The sequence below is a fragment of the Myxine glutinosa genome, chromosome 10, assembly GCF_964187855.1.
Source record: "Myxine glutinosa chromosome 10, kmMyxGlut1.1, whole genome shotgun sequence".
Classification (NCBI taxonomy): domain Eukaryota; kingdom Metazoa; phylum Chordata; class Myxini; order Myxiniformes; family Myxinidae; genus Myxine; species Myxine glutinosa.
Genome location: NC_136270.1, coordinates 125,222,235 through 125,246,930, shown reverse-complemented (window position 1 = coordinate 125,246,930; position 24,696 = coordinate 125,222,235). Strand labels below are relative to the sequence as shown.

General features: G+C 43.2%; 1 protein-coding gene across 1 annotated transcript in view; it reads left to right on the top strand.

Moving 5' to 3' along the window:
- Positions 1 to 24,194, top strand: part of LOC137433375 (contactin-associated protein-like 5) — a 229,552-nt gene extending 205,358 nt beyond the window's left edge. The window contains exons 9-10 of the mRNA XM_078785231.1: positions 22,814 to 23,191; positions 24,103 to 24,194. Of these exons, the coding sequence (XP_078641357.1) occupies positions 22,814 to 23,191; positions 24,103 to 24,194 (470 nt within the window). The remainder of the gene's footprint in view (positions 1 to 22,813; positions 23,192 to 24,102) is intronic.
- Positions 24,195 to 24,696: the final 502 nt, after the last annotated feature.

The following is a 24,696-nucleotide window of genomic DNA, read 5'->3' as shown; positions in this document are numbered from 1 at the left end:
CGGTGCTGGCCGTGCTGAGGGCATATTCGGTGCTGGCCGTGCTGAGGGTATATTCGGTGCTGGCCGTGCTGAGGGCATATTCGGTGCTGGCCGTGCTGAGGGTATATTCGGTTGGCCGTGCAGAGGGCATATTCGGTGCTGGCCGTGCTGAGGGTATATTCGGTGCTGGCCGTGCTGAGGGCATATTCGGTGCTGGCCGTGCTGCGGGTATATTCGGTGCTGGCCGTGCTGAGGGTATATTCGGTGCTGGCCGTGCTGAGGGTATATTCGGTGCTGGCCGTGCTGAGGGTATATTCGGTGCTGGCCGTGCTGAGGGCATATTCGGTGCTGGCCGTGCTGCGGGTATATTCGGTGCTGGCCGTGCTGAGGGTATATTCGGTGCTGGCCGTGCTGAGGGTATATTCGGTGCTGGCCGTGCTGAGGGTATATTCGGTGCTGAGGGTATATTCAGTGCTGAGGGTATATTCGGTTGGCCGTGCTGAGGGCATATTCGGTGCTGGCCGTGCTGAGGGTATATTCGGTGCTGGCCGTGCTGAGGGCATATTCGGTGCTGGCCGTGCTGCGGGTATATTCGGTGCTGGCCGTGCTGAGGGCATATTCGGTGCTGGCCGTGCTGAGGGTATATTCGGTGCTGGCCGTGCTGAGGGTATATTCGGTTGGCCGTGCTGAGGGCATATTCGGTGCTGGCCGTGCTGAGGGCATATTCGGTGCTGGCCGTGCTGCGGGTATATTCGGTGCTGGCCGTGCTGAGGGTATATTCGGTGCTGGCCGTGCTGAGGGTATATTCGGTGCTGGCCGTGCTGAGGGTATATTCAGTGCTGAGGGTATATTCAGTGCTGAGGGTGTATTCGGTGCTGGCCGTGCTGAGGGTATATTCGGTGCTGGCCGTGCTGAGGGTATATTCAGTGCTGAGGGTGTATTCGGTGCTGGCCGTGCTGAGGGTATATTCGGTGCTGGCCGTGCTGAGGGTATATTCAGTGCTGAGGGTATATTCAGTGCTGAGGGTGTATTCGGTGCTGGCCGTGCTGAGGGTATATTCGGTGCTGGCCGTGCTGAGGGTATATTCGGTGCTGGCCGTGCTGAGGGTGTATTCGGTGCTGGCCGTGCTGAGGGTATATTCGGTGCTGGCCGTGCTGAGTGTATATTCAGTGCTGAGGGTGTATTCGGTGCTGGTCGTGCTGAGGGTATATTCGGTGCTGGCCGTGCTGAGGGTATATTCGGTGCTGAGGGTATATTCAGTGCTGAGGGTATATTCGGTTGGCCGTGCTGAGGGCATATTCGGTGCTGGCCGTGCTGAGGGTATATTCGGTGCTGGCCGTGCTGAGGGCATATTCGGTGCTGGCCGTGCTGCGGGTATATTCGGTGCTGGCCGTGCTGCGGGTATATTCGGTGCTGGCCGTGCTGAGGGCATATTCGGTGCTGGCCGTGCTGAGGGTATATTCGGTGCTGGCCGTGCTGAGGGCATATTCGGTGCTGGCCGTGCTGAGGGTATATTCGGTTGGCCGTGCTGAGGGCATATTCGGTGCTGGCCGTGCTGAGGGCATATTCGGTGCTGGCCGTGCTGAGGGCATATTCGGTGCTGGCCGTGCTGCGGGTATATTCGGTGCTGGCCGTGCTGAGGGTATATTCGGTGCTGGCCGTGCTGAGGGTATATTCGGTGCTGGCCGTGCTGAGGGTATATTCTGTGCTGGCCGTGCTGAGGGTATATTCGGTGCTGGCCGTGCTGAGGGTATATTCGGTGCTGGCCGTGCTGAGGGTATATTCGGTGCTGGCCGTGCTGAGGGTATATTCGGTGCTGGCCGTGCTGAGGGTATATTCAGTGCTGAGGGTGTATTCGGTGCTGGCCGTGCTGAGGGTATATTCAGTGCTGGCCGTGCTGAGGGTATATTCGGTGCTGGCCGTGCTGAGGGTATATTCGGTGCTGGCCGTGCTGAGGGTATATTCGGTGCTGGCCGTGCTGAGGGTATATTCGGTGCTGGCCGTGCTGAGGGTATAGTCGGTGCTGGCCGTGCTGAGGGTGTATTCGGTGCTGGCCGTGCTGAGGGTATATTCGGTGCTGGCCGTGCTGAGGGTATATTCAGTGCTGAGGGTATATTCGGTGCTGGCCGTGCTGAGGGTATATTCAGTGCTGAGGGTATATTCAGCAAGGATACTAGAGCAGGGCAATATAAACCACTCACGTGTGGATGGGAAGTATCCAAGGGGCGTGGCCGCGTGCTCCACCCCCATTTAGTACGTGGTTTGCGCAACCAACACCAGCTGGCTGTGCGTGTTCGTCAGACATGGGCATAAAACATAAACATCGATTTGTGCATACAACTTGCCGATTTCGAGATTGACACCTGTTTTTTTGTCTTATTGTATGCAAATGATCAAATGAACTTGGCTGCACTCTTCGTTTTGTACATTTATTACGTATGTGTTTGTATTACAATTCATGTCACGTTACACAAATCGAACGACTGAATTTTGAATTTCACATCACAGGTTTTCATGTTATTGCCTCATTCATACCAATGCTGTGTCTTGTTGTTCTGACATTTAGTAATTTTATGCTTTTTTCAGTTAAAATTTTAAAAATACTCACTTTACTTTAAGCTTTGTTTTGTTAAAGAAGTCAATGCTACTTTGAGACATGGTGGCAATAAATGAGATTTAACAGTTGGACAGTAACATGTATCTTATCTGTTATGATAGTATTTTAAAATGACAATACATATTGTGAGTGAAAGTTTAAAGCGAATGGTGGTGATGTGGTGATGTGGTGATGTGGTGATGTGGTGATGTGGTGATGTGGTGACGTGGTGACGTGGTGATGTGGTGACGTGGTGATGTGGTGATGTGGTGACGTGGTGATGTGGTGACGTGGTGATGTGGTGACGTGGTGATGTGGATGGTGAGTGGTGTTTTGGAAATGTTAGATTGAAGAGAGAAAAGCCTGCCAAGGAATACGAGAGAAGATTGATGTGGATGTGATGTTGATTATGTGAATGAACTTTTGAGACTTAAAGTTTTCCTGGTACTGTGTACATTCCTTGGTGTGTGTGTGTCTCTCTGTGTGTGTGTGTGTGTGTGTGTGTCTGTCTGTGTGTGTGTGTGTGTGTGTGTGTGTGTGTGTGTGTTTGTATATGTGTTTGTGTGTGTGTGTGTGTGTGTGTGTGTGTGTGTGTGTGTGTGTGTGTGTGTCTCTGTGTGTGTGTGTGTCTGTCTGTCTATGTGTGTGTGTGTCTGTCTGTTTGTGTCTGTGTGTGTATCTGTGTGTGTGTGTCTGTGTGTGTGTGTGTGTGTGTGTGTGTGTGTGTGTGTGTGTGTGTGTGTGTGTGTGTGTGTGTGTGTGTGTGTTTGTGTGTGTGTGTGTGTGTGTCTGTCGAGATCTATGAACATCACAAGTCTGAATATTAATGCAAATGAAAGGGGAATATGGACCGATGCCATATATTTGAACATTCTACCCATCCCTTCCTCTCCAAAAAAATTAGAATTTTTGTTTGAAATTAAATAGAAAAACAATAAACAGCACCAAGGTGACAAGTCCACACTTTCCCAGGAATTTGCATATTGCAATTTAAACCCAATTGTTTTCCCTCTTTTTAATTCCTTTCGTGTTTCAAAAATAGTGGTGATTCTACCACCGTGTGGCCAACGTAAAACATTTCACTCAGAATGTGATTAATCCCACTCATTTACACATGGAAACTACCAAGAAAAAAACTGCCTTTAAATCGATATTCCCTCCCCTCCTTTGACTGAAAAAACAAACAAAAGGAAAACCCTCGATTTCACCATTCAATGCCCCGTCAGCGATGTAGTGGCCATGGAGCGCCGCAGGGAAGTGCTTACTAAAATGGCGGACGTTCCACTCCAGTGCATACTTCACTCTTTTGTTTGGGTTTTCGGACGAGTGGTTTATCTTGCCGTGCTCTAGTATCTTTGATATACAGTGCCCCCCGTGTAGAGAGAGTCCGGGACGAATGAGAGTTCCAGTGCAGTCCAATTTTTACATGTTAGTGAAGATGCGGATCATCCTGACAATCTTCCAATAAATTTCCCACCAAATACTCTCCATCCCTACACCTTAATCCTCTCCATACTTCCTCACCCACATAATGATATCTTGGTATATTGACATCTTATTATAAAATAGGCGAAGGTGATTCTGTCTGTCTCTCTGTCTGTCTGTCTGTCCGGGGGTGTGGCTTACTCCGTTTAGACAGTAGCTCCACCCATTCTTGGAGAGGCTTCATGTAAACAAATATCCACCATTTTATTAACTCGAATAGCTTTGAGGCCTGTTTAGTTAGGCCCGTGCTGTCTTTCTCTCTCACACAGGTTTATTTCAACTCTAATTCGATATATCATTTCATTTTTAACAGTCGCTAACATAGTGTTAGACTCTGTTGAAACAAAACGGGAAGAGAATCCCATGAAAGTTTCCGTTTATAGAACGAAATGAATTCTCAAAGGCCTGCAACATAAAGCCCATTCATCGAGTCTCCCTCACGATTTTATCGAATTCACCATCTGATTTAATTTTTATCGATGGTTTTAGACTCGGTGTCAGAAATAATTGAGAACATTCACGCACACATGGGAAATTGCCGAGATATATTTATAAAAATCGCGCCACGATGATACACGAAAATACACCGCCTAAAATAACATTCGGGGAAAATGTCGACATATATTAAAAATTAGCTTTTTCTTTTCCGTTAAGATATATTACTTTTACTTTTGATGACAGTCGTCACAAAAACGACATATATTTCTTCATTCTTATTTCATTCAACATCATTATCCAGAAGTAAAAACGAAAATATGTTTCAGGAAATTACCGAGAGATATTTATTCGTTGTTTTTTTTATTAGTTATGTGCGCATACACTTTAAAGAGGTTTATTTGAAATCTTTAATTTTCACAATGTAATTTACTTACCATTTGATGATTACAAGACACTTCCTCTTGAGGATCGTGACAATTCATGCGTTGCGTGGAAACTTCCATTTCCAAAATGAATGAGACGGGAGAGGAGCGAGGAGTTGGAGACTGAGGAGCGAGGGGTTGGAGAGTGAGGGGCAAGTGGTTTGAGAGTGAGGGGCGAGTGGTTGGAGAGCGAGGGGTTGGAGAGTGAGGAGCGAGTGGTTTGAGAGTGAGGGGCGAGTGGTTGGAGAGCGAGGGGTTGGAGAGTGAGGAGCGAGGGGTTGGAGATTGAGGAGCTAGGGGTTGGAGAGTGAGGAGCTAGGGGTTGGAGAGTGAGGAGCGAGGGGTTGGAGAGGAGCGAGAAATTGGAGAGGAGCGAGGGGTTGGAGAGGAGCGAGGAGTTGGAGAGTGAGGAGCTCGGGGTTGGAGAGTGAGGAGCTAGCGGTTGGAGAATGAGGAGCTCGGGGTTGGAGAGTGAGGAGCTCGGGGTTGGAGATTGAGGAGCTAGGGGTTGGAGAGTGGGGAGTTAGGGGTTGGAGAGGAGCGAGAAATTGGAGAGGAGTGAGGGGTTGGAGAGGAGCGAGGGGTTGGAGAGTGAGGAGCGATTGGAGAGGAGAGTGAGGAGCGATTGGAGAGGAGAGTGAGGAGCGATTGTAGGGGAGTGTGAGGAATTGGAGAGGAGTGTGAGAGATTGGAGAGGAGTGTGAGGAGGTATTGAAGAGGAGTGTGTGGAGGTATTGGAGGAGAGTGTGAGGAGGAGTGGGATTGGAGAGGTGTGAGGGTGGAGAGAGGAGGGTGTCAGGTAGAGAGGACTAAGGAGTCACATATTATGTGAAATAAATATATTGTGTTCATTACACCATTTCTGGATCTGATGAATTGCCAGTAACCATTTTGTAAAATTTAATGTGCAGCATCTAAATCAAGATGTCAAAATGGCACACACGTCCATGCCCGTGGGATTCCCACGGGTGACTCCACTAGTCTTATTATAATAGAGCAAACGTATATGGTTATGTCGTTATGTCGCCATGTTTATATGCGATGAAAACGTTTTCTTTTTCAAAAAAAAAATTACCACCCTCTTAATTAACCCTCTTAATTGCGTTAAGACTGCTGAGACCCCCAGGCCTTTGACGACCCTTTAATTCCCCCAAACCCTTCAGACCACCAAGACCCTGAAGACCCAAAACACCCCGAAGACCCAACACACCCCAAAGACCCAAAACACCCCAAAGACCCAAAGCACCCCGAAGACCCAAAACACCCCGAAGACCCAAAACACCCCGAAGACCCAAAATTCCCCGAAGACCCAAAACACCCCCCGAAGACCCAAAACACCCCCTGAAGACCCAAAACACTCCGAAGACCCCAAAAACACCCTGAAGACCCAAAACACACCGAAGACCCAAAACACCCCGAATACCCAAAACACCCCGAATCCCCAAAACACCCCGAAGACCCCAAAAAACCAAGAAGAACCAAAAGACCCTTAAGACCCAAAAGCCCCTGAAGACCCCGAAGACCCAAAAGACACTGAAAACCCTTAAGACCCAAAAGCATCTGAAGACACCAAAGACCCAAAAGACCCTGAAGATCCAAAACATCTCAAAGACCCAAAATACCCTTGAAGGCCCAGAGGATCCAAAAGATCCTGAAGACCCAAAACACCACTAAGACCCAAAAGACACCGAAATGGTCAAAGATGCCTACCCCTCTGAAACGACGTGTGGTGAGGTGCGCGGCGCGCGCTGAGTCGCGCTAGTAATGACAACTTAGCATCTTCACAGTTTGGCATTGAAAACCTTCCTCCCAATCTTTACATTAAAGACCAATGGTCCCTGGACATTGAACTCAAAAACAGAGCCGATGAATGTCTGTTTGTTTTGTAGTTAATCAAAATGTTTGATTTTCTTATGGCTTTCATCACTATTAAGAATATTAATAAATAGTATGTTGACATTGTCTTCAATATATTTGTTGAGCAGAGATGAAATGATAAACCTCTCTTAAAGTTCTGGTCTGAGCTCCTACTGAACTACAAATCATTTTGAGATTGTAGTAAATTTCAGGAAGATCTTAATGAATATTCGAATATGCTACAATCCTCAAATTAAGGGTGTCCTTAAGGGGAAACTTAAGGAATATTTAAGTAAATCCTCAAATGTTTCCTTAAGGATGCTTTATGGAACCGGGCCTTAGTCCTTTTGTCAGACCACCTGATCAAAGGAATACCATGATCCTCATGATTTGGATGATAGTCTCAAAACTTTTCTCTGATATCACGGAGAACTTGGGTTTTTTAAGATTGATGAAATTGATGGATATTACATCACCTCGATTTTTGTGACGTGGAAATGTCCTTTGGGAACATTTCTCCTGGAGGACCTGTCCATTACTTTCTTGCCCCAATACTCCTACTTTGTTTACTGACTGTTGTATACATTTTCTTGAGTTTACAATACATCATCATCTTGTGGCTGAACAATTCACTGATCGGTTTGTTTCAAACTTTTATCCTTGGCTGGAATGCAGTCGCACATTTGAGAGGTAAACAAAACTTGGACATATGATTGTTTCCTCATAGGTAGCGTTCTTTGGTAGGATGTATAGAGTGTGTTGTTTTCCAGTTTTTCAATTTTCATATACAGTGTGTTCCAAAAAGAGCTGGACAACGTTGCTTGTTAATATATTTAGTACCACAAATGATACAACAATACCCTTTATTTATATGATACAGAAACTCATAAAGTTTTCTTTATTTGCAGGTCAGGTGGTTTAATTTTTTTTTAAATGGCGGCTCCAAGGGAGAAAACTCAGTGCGTCGAGTGGTTCGTCGAGATGAGGTCCAACACGCAACTTCAATGTAATTTCCGTACTAGATATTGAAGGAATCCGCCATCGCGGACTTGTATCAGTGGGGGGTTCAAGGGGTTTAAGGAGACTGGAAGTTGTCAGAAACAGAAAAGTACAGGTCGACCAAGCACAAGTGCAGCAGACATTGAACGAGTGCATCAATCATTTCAACAAAGTCCCAGAAAATCAATCCGACACACATTCAGTCCAGAGAGCTGGGACTACCAACCACCACTTTACACAGGATTTTGCATGAATGACTGAAGCTTTATGCCGATAAGGTGCAGATTCTGCAGGAACTCAAACCAAATGATGGACCCAAACGCAAGGAGTTTGCCTTGGAAATGCTCAGTTACACAGAGGATGACGAAGATTACCGGAAAAAGGTCATGTTCATCGACAAAACTTGCTTTCATGTATCGGGAAAGGTAAACCAGCACTATGTGAGGATCTGGGGTTCTGAAAACCCAGACGCAGTCATTGAACACATATGCGACAGTCCAAAGGTCAATGTGTGGTGTGACCTTCTCCATGACCACTTGGTCCGTTTTTCTTTCCGGTGGATACAGTGACCTCAACAATTTACATGAACACGTTGGAAGGATTTGCCTTCCCGTAGATTGAAGACCTGCAACCCGATTTCATTTTTCAACAGGATGGTGCTCCCCCTCATTGGGCCTTAGTCGTTCGAGCCATCCTGAATGAAAATTTTCCAGGTCGCTGGATTGACCGAGACGAACCAACCGCCTTGCCCCTACGAACACCGGACATAACTCCCCTTTGATTTTGTTTTCTGTCGGGGTTCGTCAAAGATGTTGTCTGCAACACCAAGGTGGCAAACCTGCAGGATATTCGTTTTCAGATCACAGGTGCATGCACACTGGTGGACGCAAACATGCTGAGCTGAACGTGGCAATAACTTGTGTATCGTCTTAATGTCCTGCGCACGACAAAAGGCACTTGCATTTAAGTGTATTGATGGGGAGCACAAATCTTTATGAGTTTCCGTATCATATAAACCAAAGGGGATCATTGTATAATTTGTGGTTCTAAATAGATTAACAACCATAGTCGTCCGGGTCTTTTTGGAGCACCCTGTACAGTACGGTACTCATTCATATTGCCAACCAGTATCTTTTACATTGATTCTTCGGGCATGATTTTCAAACATACACTCCTTTTTCTGGGCCCACGTTTTAGGCAATGCTTTTCTTGTCCACAGGCATAAATGATGTGCACTGAGTCGGATGTGAAACGGTACCACCCTGGGAGTGCTGTAGGTGCTAGGTCAGTGCAAGTGTGCTGATGTAACCGCTTTTGGCTACATTAAGAGGGGGGTTCTTAGGGTGTCTGCGTTCAGAGAGCGCTGCTCAATGATTCACGACCACGAAGAAGGGGTGGTGGGCAGCAGGAAGACAGCTCATGAATAATGCACTGGCCTTATAGAATACACAGTTCATCATTTGCGTCCGGTGCTAATGCGCTGACTCCAGAGATACACTGACAATTACGCGCCTTAACGCGCACCGTCCGGCTCATCGCGTACGCAGTGGTGGCATGACCTGGCTGGTAAACCACCACCAGTGCCACCACCAGATATGGTCTCCACGCTTAATGTGCTGACTCCTGAGATCCACTGACAATTTCGCACCTTTGCACACACCTTCCGGCTCATCGCTTGCACAGTGGTGGCATGACCTGGCTGGTAAACCACCGCCACCAGCAGCTGTGGTCTCCATGCTTATTGAGCTGAAGGAATGTGTCCTTCTGGACTTCCGTCAACACCTTCAGCGCCGAGTCAGGGGAAGGAAGCGAGATGCCCTTTATCCCCTTGACTTCACACCGACTCTCTTAGATTGAAACAGAGAGCAGGACATAATCAAGTCAAAAGGAAGGAAACCCCTTTCCTTGCTTTGACTTGATTATCTCCTGCTCTCTTTCACTCACCCTTCTCACTTTCATCTGGATTGCTACCCAGAGCAACAAGATCTTTGGATGACATGGGAATTATATGGTTTCACTTTTCTTCCCCTTTCCTTTATTGTAGTCATTAAATAAATCATCGAAGCTCTGCGGCATATCAGTCTATAACGAACATGACAACATTGTAAAGAGAACCGGAGGGACGTGTGAGGGGAGTGGGTCGGAGGTGCTCACCGAGGCTTTATTGTGCATAGAGGGCAGGGCGGAGTTGCGGAGGGTGTCCATGCGGAGGGAGGCCACTCTGCCATAAAGCCCAGATCGATGGAGTGTTGCAGTGATGGTTGTCCTGGAAGTTTCTCCCATCTCCACACAGGATCTCTGGAGCTCAGCCAGAGTGACCATCGAGTTCTTGGTCACCTCTCTTACCAAGGCCCTTCTCCCCCGATTGCTCAGTTTGGCCGGGCGGCCAGCTCTAGGAAGAGTCCTGGTTGTTCCAAACTTCTTCCATTTAAGAATTATGGAGGCCACTGTGCTCTTGGGAACCTTCAATGCAGCAGAGATTTTTTTGTAGGCTTCCCCAGATCTGTGCCTCGACACAATCCTGTCTCTGAGCTCTGCAGGCAATTCCTTCGACCTCATGGCTTGGTTTTTGCTCTGATATGCATTGTCAGCTGTGCGACCTTATATAGACAGGTGTGTGCCTTTCAAAATCATGCACAATCAATTGAATTTACCACAGATGGACTCCAATCAAGGTGTAGAAACATCTGGAAGATGATCAAGAGAAATGGGAGGCACATGAGCTAAATTTCAAGTGTCATAGCAAAGGGTATGAATACTTATGTCAATGTGATATTTCAGTTTTTTCTTTTTAATAAATTTGCAAAACTTTCGAAAGTCCTGTTTTCTTTTTGTCATTATAGGGTACTGAGTGTAGATTGATGAGGGAAAAATTGAATTTAAACGATTTCAGCAAAAGGCTGCAACATAACAAAATGTGAAAAAGTGAAGGGGTCTGAATACTTTCGAAATGCATTGTATCCACAAATCTATCTCTCTTCTCTATCTATCTATCCACCAATCTACCTCTTCTCTATCTATCTATCCACCAATCTACCTCTCTTCTCTATCTATCTATCCACCAATCTATCTCTCTTCTCTATCTATCTATCCACCAATCTATCTCTCTTCTCTAGCTATCTATCCACCAATCTATCTCTCTTCTCTATCTATCTATCCACCAATCTACCTCTCTTCTCTATCTATCTATCCACCAATCTATCTCTCTTCTCTATCTATCTATCCACCAATCTATCTCTCTTCTCTATCTATCTATCCACCAATCTATCTCTCTTCTCTATCTATCTATCCACCAATCTATCTCTCTTCTCCATCTATCTATCCACCAATCTACCTCTCTTCTCTATCTATCCATCCACCAATCTATCTCTCTTCTCTATCTATCTATCCACCAATCTACCTCTCTTCTCTATCTATCCATCCACCAATCTATCTCTCTTCTCCATCTATCTATCCACCAATCTACTTCTGTTCTCTATCTATCCATCCACCAATCTACCTCTCTTCTCTATCTATCTGTCCACCAATCTACCTCTCTTCTCTATCTATCTATCTACCAATCTACCTCTCTTCTCCATCTATCTATCCACCAATCTACCTCTCTTCTCTATCTATCCATCCACCGATCTATCTCTCTTCTCTATCTATCCGTCCACCAATCTCTCTCTCTTCTCTGTCTATCCATCCACCAATCTATCTCTCTTCTCTATCTATCTATCCACCAATCTATCTCTCTTCTCTATCTATCCATCCACCAATCTATCTCTCTTCTCTATCTATCGATCCAAAAATCTATCTCTCTTCTCGATCTATCTATCCACCAATCTATCTCTCTTCTCTATCTATCTATCCACCAATCTATCTCTCTTCTCTATCTATCCATCCACCAATCTATCTCTCTTCTCTATCTATCGATCCAAAAATCTATCTCTCTTCTCGATCTATCTATCCACCAATCTATCTCTCTTCTCTATCTATCTTTCTATCCACCAATCTATCTCTCTTCTCTATCTATCTTTCTATCCACCAATCTATCTCTCTTCTCTATCTATCCATCCACCAATCTATCTCTCTTCTCTATCTATCCATCCACCAATCTATCTCTCTTCTCTATCTATCTATCCACCAACCTATCTCTCTTCTCTATCTATCCATCCACCAATCTATCTCTCTTCTCTATCTATCCATCCACCAATCTATCTCTCTTCTCTATCTATCTATCCACCAATCTATCTCTCTTCTCTATCTATCCATCCACCAATCTATCTCTCTTCTCTATCTATCCATCCACCAATCTATCTCTCTTCTCTATCTATCCATCCACCAATCCATCTCTCTTCTCTATCTATCCATCCACCAATCTATCTCTCTTCTCTATCTATCTATCCACCAATCTATCTCTCTTCTCTATCTATCCATCCACCAATCTATCTCTCTTCTCTATCTATCTATCCACCAATCTATCTCTCTTCTCTATCTATCTTTCTATCCACCAATGTATCTCTCTTCTACATCTATATATCCACCAATCTATCTCTCTTCTCTGTCTATCTATCCACCAATCTATCTCTCTTCTCTATCTATCTTTCTATCCACAAATGTATCTCTCTTCTCGATCTATCTATCCACCAATCTATCTCTCTCTCCTCTATCTATCCATCCACCAATGTATCTCTCTTCTCTGTCTATCTATCCACCAATCTATCTCTCTTCTCTATCTATCTTTCTATCCACAAATGTATCTCTCTTCTCGATCTATCTATCCACCAATCTATCTCTCTCTCCTCTATCTATCCATCCACCAATGTATCTCTCTTCTCGATCTATCTATCCACCAATCTATCTCTCTCTCCTCTATCTATCCATCCACCAATGTATCTCTCTTCTCCATCTATCTATCCATAAATCTATCTATCTTTCTATCCACCAATGTATCTATCTCCTCTATCTATCTATCTATATCCACCAATCTATCTCTCTTCTCTATCTATCTATCCACCAATCTCTCTCTTCTCCATCTATCCATCCACCAATCTATCTCTCTTCTCTATCTATCCATCCACAAATGTATCTCTCTTCTCTATCTATCCGTCCACAAATCTATCTCTCTTCTCTATCTATCTATCCACCAATCTATCTCTCTTCTCTATCTATCTATCCACCAATCTCTCTCTCTTCTCGATCTATCCATCCACCAATCTCTCTCTCTTCTCTATCTATCCATCCACCAATCTATCTCTCTTCTCTATCTATCCATCCACAAATCTATCTCTCTTCTCTATCTATCCATCCACCAATCTATCTCTCTTCTCTATCTATCCATCCAGAAATCTATCTCTCTTCTCTATCTATCCATCCACAAATCTATCTTTCTTCTCTATCTATCCATCCACCGATCTATCTCTCTTCTCTATCTATCCATCCACCGATCTGTCTCTCTTCTCTATCTATCCATCCACCAATCTCTCTCTCTCTTCTCTATCTATCCATCCACCAATATATCTCTCTTCTCTGTCTATCTATCCACCAATCTATCTCTCTTCTCTATCTATCTTTCCATCCACAAATGTATATCTCTCTTCTCGATCTATCTATCCACCAATCTATCTCTCTTCTCTATCTATCTTTCTGTCCACCAATCTATCTCTCTTCTCTATCTATCTTTCTGTCCACCAATCTATCTCTCTTCTCTATCTATCCATCCACCAATCTATCTCTCTTCTCTATCTATCCATCCACAAATCTATCTCTCTTCTCTATCTAACCATCCACCAATCTATCTCTCTTCTCTATCTATATATCCACCAATCTACCTCTCTTCTCTATCTATCCATCCACCGATCTATCTCTCTTCTCTATCTATCCGTCCACCAATCTATCTCTCTTCTCTATCTATCCATCCACAAATCTCTCTCTCTTCTCTATCTATCCATCCACAAATCTATCTCTTCTCTATCTATCCATCCACAAATCTATCTCTCTTCTCTATATATCCATCCACCGATCTATCTCTCTTCTCTATCTATCCATCCACCAATCTATCTCTCTTCTGTATCTATCCATCCACCAATCTCTCTCTCTCTGTTCTCTATCTATCCATCCACCAATCTGTCTCTCTTCTCTATCCATCCACCAATCTATCTCTCTTCTCTATCTATCTATCCACCAATCTATCTCTCTTCTCTATCCATCCACCAATCTATCTCTCTTCTCTATCTATCCATCCACCGATCTATCTCTCTTCTCTATCTATCCATCCACCAATCTATCTCTCTTCTCTATCTATCCATCCACCAATCTCTCTCTCTCTTTTCTATCTATCCACCCACCAATCTATCTCTCTTCTCTATCTATCTATCCACCAATCTATCTCTCTTCTCTATCTATCCATCCACCAATCTATCTCTCTTCTCTATCTATCCATCCACCAATCTATCTCTCTTCTCTATCTATCTATCCACCAATCTATCTCTCTTCTCTATCTATCTATCCACCAATCTATCTCTCTTCTCTATCCATCCACCAATCTATCTCTCTTCTCTATCTATCTATCCACCAATCTATCTCTCTTCTCTATCTATCCATCCACCAATCTCTCTCTCTCTCTTCTCTATCTATCCATCCACCAATCTATCTCTCTTCTCTATCTATCCATCCACCAATCTCTCTCTCTCTTCTCTATCTATCCATCCACCAATCTATCTCTCTTCTCTATCCATCCACCAATCTATCTCTCTTCTCTATCTATCTATCCACCAATCTATCTCTCTTCTCTATCTATCTATCCACCAATCTCTCTCTCTTCTCGATCTATCCATCCACCAATCTCTCTCTCTTCTCTATCTATCCATCCACCAATCTATCTCTCTTCTCTATCTATCCATCCACAAATCTATCTCTCTTCTCTATCTATCCATCCACCAATCTATCTCTCTTCTCTATCTATCCATCCAGAAATCTATCTCTCTTCTCTATCTATCCATCCACAAATCTATCTTTCTTCTCTATCTATCCATCCACCGATCTATCTCTCTTCTCTATCTATCCATCCACCGATCTGTCTCTCTTCTCTATCTATCCATCCACCAATCTCTCTCTCTCTTCTCTATCTATCCATCCACCAATCTATCTCTCTTCTCTATCCATCCACCAATCTATCTCTCTTCTCTATCTATCTATCCACCAATCTATCTCTCTTCTCTATCTATCTATCCACCAATCTATCTCTCTTCTCTATCCATCCACCAATCTATCTCTCTTCTCTATCTATCTATCCACCAATCTATCTCTCTTCTCTATCTATCCATCCACCAATCTCTCTCTCTCTTCTCTATCTATCCATCCACCAATCTATCTCTCTTCTCTATCCATCCACCAATCTATCTCTCTTCTCTATCTATCTATCCACCAATCTATCTCTCTTCTCTATCTATCTATCCACCAATCTATCTCTCTTCTCTATCTATCCATCCACCAAACTATCTCTCTTCTCTATCTATCCATCCACCAATCTATCTCTCTTCTCTATCTATCTATCCACCAATCTATCTCTCTTCTCTATCTATCCATCCACCAATCTATCTCTCTTCTCTATCTATCCATCCACCAATCTATCTCTCTTCTCTATCTATCCATCCACCAATCTATCTCTCTTCTCTATTTATCTATCCACCAATCTATCTCTCTTCTCTATCTATCCATCCACCAATCTATCTCTCTTCTCTATCTATCTTTCTATCCACCAATAAATCTCTCTTCTCCATCTATCTATCCATAAATCTATCTATCTTTCTATCCACAAATGTATCTCTCTTCTCTATCTATCCATCCACCAATCTATCTCTCTTCTCTATCTATCTTTCTATCCACCAATAAATCTCTCTTCTCCATCTATCTATCCATAAATCTATCTATCTTTCTATCCACCAATGTATCTATCTCCTCTATCTATCTATCTATATCCACCAATCTATCTCTCTTCTCTATCTATCTATCCACCAATCTCTCTCTTCTCCATCTATCCATCCACCAATCTATCTCTCTTCTCTATCTATCCATCCACAAATGTATCTCTCTTCTCTATCTATCCGTCCACAAATCTATCTCTCTTCTCTATCTATCTATCCACCAATCTATCTCTCTTCTCTATCTATCTATCCACCAATCTCTCTCTCTTCTCGATCTATCCATCCACCAATCTCTCTCTCTTCTCTATCTATCCATCCACCAATCTATCTCTCTTCTCTATCTATCCATCCACAAATCTATCTCTCTTCTCTATCTATCCATCCACCAATCTATCTCTCTTCTCTATCTATCCATCCAGAAATCTATCTCTCTTCTCTATCTATCCATCCACAAATCTATCTTTCTTCTCTATCTATCCATCCACCGATCTATCTCTCTTCTCTATCTATCCATCCACCGATCTGTCTCTCTTCTCTATCTATCCATCCACCAATCTCTCTCTCTCTTCTCTATCTATCCATCCACCAATCTATCTCTCTTCTCTATCCATCCACCAATCTATCTCTCTTCTCTATCTATCTATCCACCAATCTATCTCTCTTCTCTATCTATCTATCCACCAATCTATCTCTCTTCTCTATCCATCCACCAATCTATCTCTCTTCTCTATCTATCTATCCACCAATCTATCTCTCTTCTCTATCTATCCATCCACCAATCTCTCTCTCTCTTCTCTATCTATCCATCCACCAATCTATCTCTCTTCTCTATCCATCCACCAATCTATCTCTCTTCTCTATCTATCTATCCACCAATCTATCTCTCTTCTCTATCTATCTATCCACCAATCTATCTCTCTTCTCTATCTATCCATCCACCAAACTATCTCTCTTCTCTATCTATCCATCCACCAATCTATCTCTCTTCTCTATCTATCTATCCACCAATCTATCTCTCTTCTCTATCTATCCATCCACCAATCTATCTCTCTTCTCTATCTATCCATCCACCAATCTATCTCTCTTCTCTATCTATCCATCCACCAATCTATCTCTCTTCTCTATTTATCTATCCACCAATCTATCTCTCTTCTCTATCTATCCATCCACCAATCTATCTCTCTTCTCTATTTATCTTTCTATCCACCAATAAATCTCTCTTCTCCATCTATCTATCCATAAATCTATCTATCTTTCTATCCACAAATGTATCTCTCTTCTCTATCTATCCATCCACCAATCTATCTCTCTTCTCTATCTATCTTTCTATCCACCAATAAATCTCTCTTCTCCATCTATCTATCCATAAATCTATCTATCTTTCTATCCACCAATGTATCTATCTCCTCTATCTATCTATCTATATCCACCAATCTATCTCTCTTCTCTATCTATCTATCCACCAATCTCTCTCTTCTCCATCTATCCATCCACCAATCTATCTCTCTTCTCTATCTATCCATCCACAAATGTATCTCTCTTCTCTATCTATCCGTCCACAAATCTATCTCTCTTCTCTATCTATCCATCCACCAATCTATCTCTCTTCTCTATCTATCTTTTTATCCACCAATCTCTCTCTTCTCCATCTATCCATCCACCAATCTATCTCTCTTCTCTATCTATCCATCCACAAATGTATCTCTCTTCTCTATCTATCCGTCCACAAATCTATCTCTCTTCTCTATCTATCTATCCACCAATCTGTCTCTCTTCTCTATCTATCTTTCTATCCACCAATGTATTTTTCTCCTCAATCTATCTGTCCATCCACCATTCTATCTCTCTTCTCTATCTATCCATCCACCAATCTATCTCTCTTCTCTATCTATCCATCCACCAATCTATCTCTCTTCTCTATCTGTCCATCCACCAATCTATCTCTCTTCTCTATCTATCCATCCACCAATCTATCTCTCTTCTCTATCTATCCATCCACCAATCTATCTCTCTTCTCTATCCATCCACCAATCTATCTCTCTTCTCTATCTATCCATCCACCAATCTATCTCTCTTCTCTATCCATCCACCAATCTATCTCTCTTCTCTATCTATCTATCTATCCATCCACCAATCTATCTCTCTTCTCTATCTATCCATCCACCAATCTATCTCTCTTCTCTATCTATCCATCCACAAATCTATCTCTCTTCTCTATCTATCCATCCACCAATCTATCTCTCGTCTCTATCCATCCACCAATCTATCTCTCTTCTCTATCTATCCATCCACCAATCTGTCTGTTTTCTCTATCTGTCTTTCTATCCACCAATCTATTTCTATTCTCTATCTGTCCATCCACCAATCTATCTCTCTTCTCTATCTATCGATCCACAAATCTATCTATCCATCCACCAATCTATCTCTCTCTCTCTCTATCTATCCATCCACCAATCTATCTCTCTTCTCTATCTGTCCATCCACCAATCTATCTCTCTTCTCTATCTATCTATCCACAAATCTATCTCTCGTCTATCTATCTATCTATCCATCCACCAATCTATCTCTCTCCTCTATCTATCCATCCACCAATCTATCTCTCTTCTCTATCTATCTATCCACCAATCTGTCTCTCTTCTCTATCTATCATTCTATCCACCAATGTATCTTTCTCCACTATCTATCTATATCCACCAATCTATCTCTCTTCTCTATCTATCCATCCACCAATCTATCTCTCTTCTCTATCTATCTATCTTCTATATCTGTCTATCTATTTTCTGTATCTCTCTGTCTATTTATTTTAACTACCTCTAATGTGACCCCACTCTGTCAGTCTTCCTTTTTACCCTCTTTCATATCGCTTTTCCATCTACCTCAAGTGATGTATTCACGTCCATGTTAGTGTTTAACGTCCATAGCGCCACGATGGTCGTTAACTCTGCTTGATGGGGCTACATAAGACTCCTTTATTGTCCCCCATCGCACCGCGGAGCGAAAGGGGGACTATGGTTTTCCCCTCCGTCCGTGTGTCCGTCCGTCCGTCCGTCCGTCCGTGCGTGCGGGCGGGCATGCGTATGTGCGTGTGTGTGCGTGCGTAAGCGAAGGACCGCATTCGAATTTGGTGTGTGGGTGCAACCCACGTCAAAATCCAAGATGGCTGCCGCCATGTATGTCTGATGCCATGTATGTCTGAACCTTGTGAGCGGAATATCTTGAAAAATAAGTGAAGTACCAACTTCTAATCTGGTGTGTGGGTGTATCTCGGCACAAGGAAGAACGCTATTGAAAATTGCGTCGCCACGTCAAAATCCAAGATGGCCGCCACCATATATATGTCTGAACCTTGTGAGCGAAATATCTTGAAATATAAACGAACTACTAACTTCTAATCTGGTGTGTGGGTGTATCTACGCATAAGGGAGAACGCTATTGAAAATTGGGTCGCCACGTCAAAATCCAAGATGGCCGCCGCCATGTATGTCTGAACCTTGTGAGCGGAATATATTGAAAACTAAGCGAAGTACCAACTTCTAATCTGGTGTGTGGGTGTATCTAAGCATGAGGAAGAACGCTATTGAAAATTGGGTCGCCACGTCAAAATCCAAGATGGCCGCCTCCATGTATGAACCTTGTGAGCGAAATATCATATCATAACATGTTTTCTGCATCTTCCACTTTGTCAACTTTACATCACTTCCCCGACGGGGGACCTAGGCGTAACGCTTGTTATTATTATTATTATGTTCGTGTTGAAATGAAATGGCCTACGTTTCGGCCTCTTTTGAATAAGTATTTTAAAGTTTTCAACCAGAAAGAACTGAGTGATGTGAGTTTCCTCCCTGGAGAAGTCTCACTAATGAAACCGTCAGTCACAGACTAATGAGTGAAACCTCTGTTGAGTACTACAATGGGGGTATGGAGGTATTCACTATATATAGAGACCTACTGTGTGGAATTTTACTCAAATACTGTAAGTTGGAAATGAGGTGTGCAATATGTCATATTTCTTTTGCATTACATTTGGATTCAAGAACTAGACTGAATAGGATTGACAGCACAGTTCGGAACAAAAATTCCTCTGCAACTGTTAGACCGATGGACACGAAATTTTCAGAATATGTGCGGCTCCTCCTGTATCATTTTTTGTCCCCCGTCGCACCGCGGAGCGAAAGGGGGACTATGGTTTTCCCGTCCGTCCATCCGTCCGGGCGTGCGTGCGTGCGTATGTGCGTGCATACGTGCGTGTGCATAAGCGAAGGACCGCGTTCGAATTTGGTGTGTGGGTGCAACCCACGTCAAAATCCAAGATGGCCGCCGCCATGTATGTCTGATGCCATGTATGTCTGAACATTGTGAGTGGAATATCTTGAAAAATAAGCGAAGTACCAACTTCTAATCTGGTGTGTGGGTGTATCTACGCATAAGGAAGAACCCTATTGAAAATTGGGTCGCCACGTCAAAATCCAAGATGGCTGCCGCCATGTATGTCTGAACCTTGTGAGCTTTATCCCCACCCCAATACCTAATTATACTGGACTAATATCTCTCCACTCTCAAGACCAAACTCTCAAACCTGTCTCCCTCTTCCAAATCCTGGTGGCGTCTGGTCAAATCTGTTTCTGGTGTTTGTTGCCCCTCCATCCCCTCCCTTACCTCAAACGGCTACACAGCTGACTCCGCATGTGAAAAAGCTGAATGCCTCAACTCTGCGTTTGCCTCTAACTCTTGTGTCCCAAACCCCAGCCTCTTGTGTCCCAATCCGCAATTGTTGCAGATTCGGGGGTCGGCTCTCCCCTTATCAAGGGGGGGTTAATCCCCTTGTCTTTTTAGCTGGCCGTCCCCCAATCCTGGAAATTATGACGTCACTTCCGGTCGGTGGTAGGTAGGGTTGTAAGCCCAATTAGTCTTATTACCTAAGTACTACCACCAGCCGTAAGCGAGGAGATAACTCCCACCCGAGCCGCAGCGGTAATGGATACGCCGAGCGAAGCGAGCCGCGACTCGGGCCATTAACCATAGACTAAACCCGATTAAAGCGGTTCCTATCATGCCACAGGTACTCAATTGAAAGAAAGGACGCAAACGATCGAATAAGAGAAAACCCAGTAAATAAGAATATATCTATAATAAGAATATATAAGAACCCAGAAAATAAGAAAATAAGTTGAATATCTTGAAAAATAAGTGAAGTACCAACTTCTAATCTGGTGTGTGGGTGTATTTAGGCACAAGGAAGAACGCTATTGAAAATTGGGTCGCCACGACAAAATCAAAGATGGCCGCCACCATATATATGTCTGAACCTTGTGGCGGAATATCTTGAAAAATAAGCGAAGTACCAACTTCTAATCTGGTGTGTGGGTGTACCTAGGCATAAGGAAGAACGCTATTGAAAAATGGGTCGCCACGTCAAAATCCAAGATGGCCGCCTCCATGTATGTCTGAACCTTGTGAGCGAAATATCATATCGTAGCATGTTTTCTGCGTCTTCCACTTTGTGAACTCACATTACTTCCCCGACGGGGGACCTAGGCGTAACGCTTGTTAATGCTAATTATAACATCATAGGTCACGTGGTACAGACGCCATCTTGGAAAAAAATGAAAAAAGTTGCACCTCTGTATCTCCGAAACCGCTCCATGGAAAAAAAATTGAAATATGGCTCATTGTCAAGTACTGCCCTTGGGGAATAATGTATGTTAATGATGATGTCATTGGTGCCTTCGTTATAACGTCATAATTCGACAAGTACAACACTTATCCGATCATTGTGATTTTTTTTTTCTCAGCAATTGTTGGTCTGATGGGCATGAAATTTTAACCATAGGAACGCCTCCTCTTGTATAATTTTTTAATGATATTCATGACGTCATAGGTCATGTGGTACAGGCGCCATCTTGGAAAAACCGAAAAATGTTGCACTTCTATTTCTCCAAAACCGCTCTATGGAAAAAATTGAAACGTGGCTCATTGTAAAGAACTCCATATGGGGAATAGGTGTTAACGATGACGTCATTGGTGCCATAATTATTACGTCATAATTCGACAGGGACAACGTTCAGTCTGATCAGTTTGAAATGTATTGAGCATGATCTATGCAACAATTATATTAGAGAAGATAAATTTATGATGTCATTGCTCACGTGGTCTGGCAGCCATATTGGATCAAAGAAAAAAAAAATGTCCAAAAGCAGAAGAGTTGGCTCACAACAAGTTGACTGCGCATTGTAAGTAGTCTATGAATACCATGTAGTTAATAATGCAAACAGAAGACTGACATTGTGATTGAATCAGTCAAATATGCATTCAATTCACTACATAGAAATAGATCATCTGCAGCCATTTTGGTTATTGTTTCATTCAATGTGTACTCCAAGCTGTGTTGTGAGATTTCACTCATTTTTTTCCTTCTATTTTTACCGACTCGAAGGCTTGTGAAAGAGCTTGTGACACATATCACGTAGACATGCACACAGATACATGAGACAACAGCAAACTTTCACACAAACACAGCCGTTGAGATTAGGGGAAGTGACATCACTTCCCAGAGCATTCTGGGTAAGAGAGACGCCATCCTTGTGACATGCTTTTCTCTCTGCATTCAGCGGAGCCATCAAGGAGGAATTTCTTCCTCCCAATGGATCATAACCAATAAATGCTTGGCATGAAGCAAGGAAGCAGCACGTACCATTTTTACAATGTCTTTGAAACTACCAACTACCGACCTCCCAGACAAAGAGCGGATGCTCAGATGAAACTTGGTGGAGAGCTCGGGTGTATGACAAGGATGAATTTATTCGATTTTGGTGAAGATCCAGATCCGGATACTGTAATCTTAATGTGATTCCTCACCATTGATAGATAGGTCTAAAAACGATACATAACACGGTATCTCAAAGGGTTATGGATGGATATGGAGGAAACTGCAGATCAAGTCCATCAATGGAAACCTGATGGATGAGTTGTGTGTGTACATACACGCAAACTGACATTGAGTTTTAGATGGTAGATGGCTTGCTAAATGTCCTTTTGCACACTTCCATTGATATTATTTAGTTTTGAAATGTATGTCAATTATCGAAACCTACTAAGTGGGATAATTACTGAGTTTTTTGTTTGTTTCACAGAAGATCATCCCGACCTTTGGGACTTTTGGATGTCGGAGTCAGTCGTCCCCGGTTTCACTGGTTGTCTCTCGAGTGTAGTATTCAATGGTGCAACCCCTCTGAAAGCTGCTTTCAGGCTCTCGTCAAACCAACCTCCAGGACTATTGCTCAGTGGGACATTGCAACCTGCTGTTTGTTCTAAGCTACCACAGCGGACAAACCTCTATCCGAACCTCACTACACACCCTTCCACAAGTGCAAGCACAGTCTCCTTGTTTAACGAAGGTCAAGGCATTCTATCTTTCTTTATTTTAGTCGAATATCGTGCTTTTCACATTTTATTAATAGTTATCTTAACTTTGCATAATCGTGGCTTCTATGAGTCAATGTCAATACTCAGTATGAAACCAACACTCAAAAGTGCAATGCTCAATTGTCACTTTCTATTTTATGGTTGATACTATTTAGTTAGCCTATATCTTCTACTACTACTATAGCCTTCTCCCTCCTTTGTGCTTTGAATATTTACCTATTGATTCTTCTTTTTTGCAATTGTTTTTATGTTTTGCTATGCATTATGTTTTTGCACTCTGTCAAAGCGTCTTTGGGCTTCCTGAAAAGCGCTATATAAAATAAATGCATTATTATTATTATTATTATTATTATTATTATATAAGAGAGATGTTGGTCTGTGTGTGTCTGTCTGTCTGTCTGTCTGTGTGTCGCCATTTTTCTCAGAGATGGCTGAACGGATCTTCGTCAAACTCTCAGAGGTTCATCTGTGAGTGCCTGGGAGTGGTTTAGGCCAACAAAAAAAAATTTTGGAAGAAAAAAAGTTCGTGTTTTTGGAGTTAAAAAATAAATTGCTCAATAGTGCCGAAGCTTTTTTAAATTAATGACAATTATATACAAGTACACATTCGCACAAATAAATACAAAACAATCACCAGACATTTGAACACAAATAAATCAAACAATTCCGGAAGTGTATGAAGTTGGTAATACGGCTTCTTCTTCTTCCTGGTCGGTGTCACTCCTAACTCAGAAACGTGATGAACGCCACATTCACCAGCATATATTCAAAGAAAAGGTGATGAACCCCTTCCTCTCCTGCCTCCCCCCCACCCCCCCCCCCCCTCCTCCTCATCCTCCCCTTTCCCCACCTGGCAACGCCAGGTAATTCTGTTAGTTGTTCAATAAAGCGAAATCATCCGACAGGTTGGTGCAGAGGTAGCACATTTACCTTTCATATGTCAGGTCTGGGTTTGATTCTCGGCCTGACTACAAACTGTTGAATTGTTTTTTTACAGGCAGGGCATCGCATCGCATCACAAACTGCATCAACCCTCATATTGACACTGAACTGGTGTTCCATCCGCTCGCATTAGTTGTTGAAAGTTAGAAATTCCACACCGTCTTGTTTTTCCTCTCTCTTTACATGAGCAATGCTCATGGAAGAACAAGGTTAAATTGACAGTGAGGTAGTGGATAACATTTGGGCTTGACCAGCAAGAGAATAAATGAACAGAAAAGGAGATAAGGAGAGGAAGGAAACACTGAAATCAGAAAGTAAAAGGGTTGGGTTATGAAGGGTTAATGGGGGTAACATATATCATGGGTCCGGATGGGAGATTACACGAGTTGGCGGTGTACTGCCTGCTTGAATTTAAGCCCTGGATGGAAGAGTGGGAAAGAACAGACCCTGGAAGGAAATTTCATGGACAGGTGAAGCCAGGAATAAAGGAGTAATCAGCCTGGATTTTGGAAGAATAACCAGGAGGGGGTTACTGGGAAGAACATGCATCATGGGATTACTGGGGAGTGCTGAAGGACAGAGAGCAATTTCGGAGAAGTGGTAAAAAACAAAAACAAAGCAGAGACCACCGACCTGCATGCGATGTGAA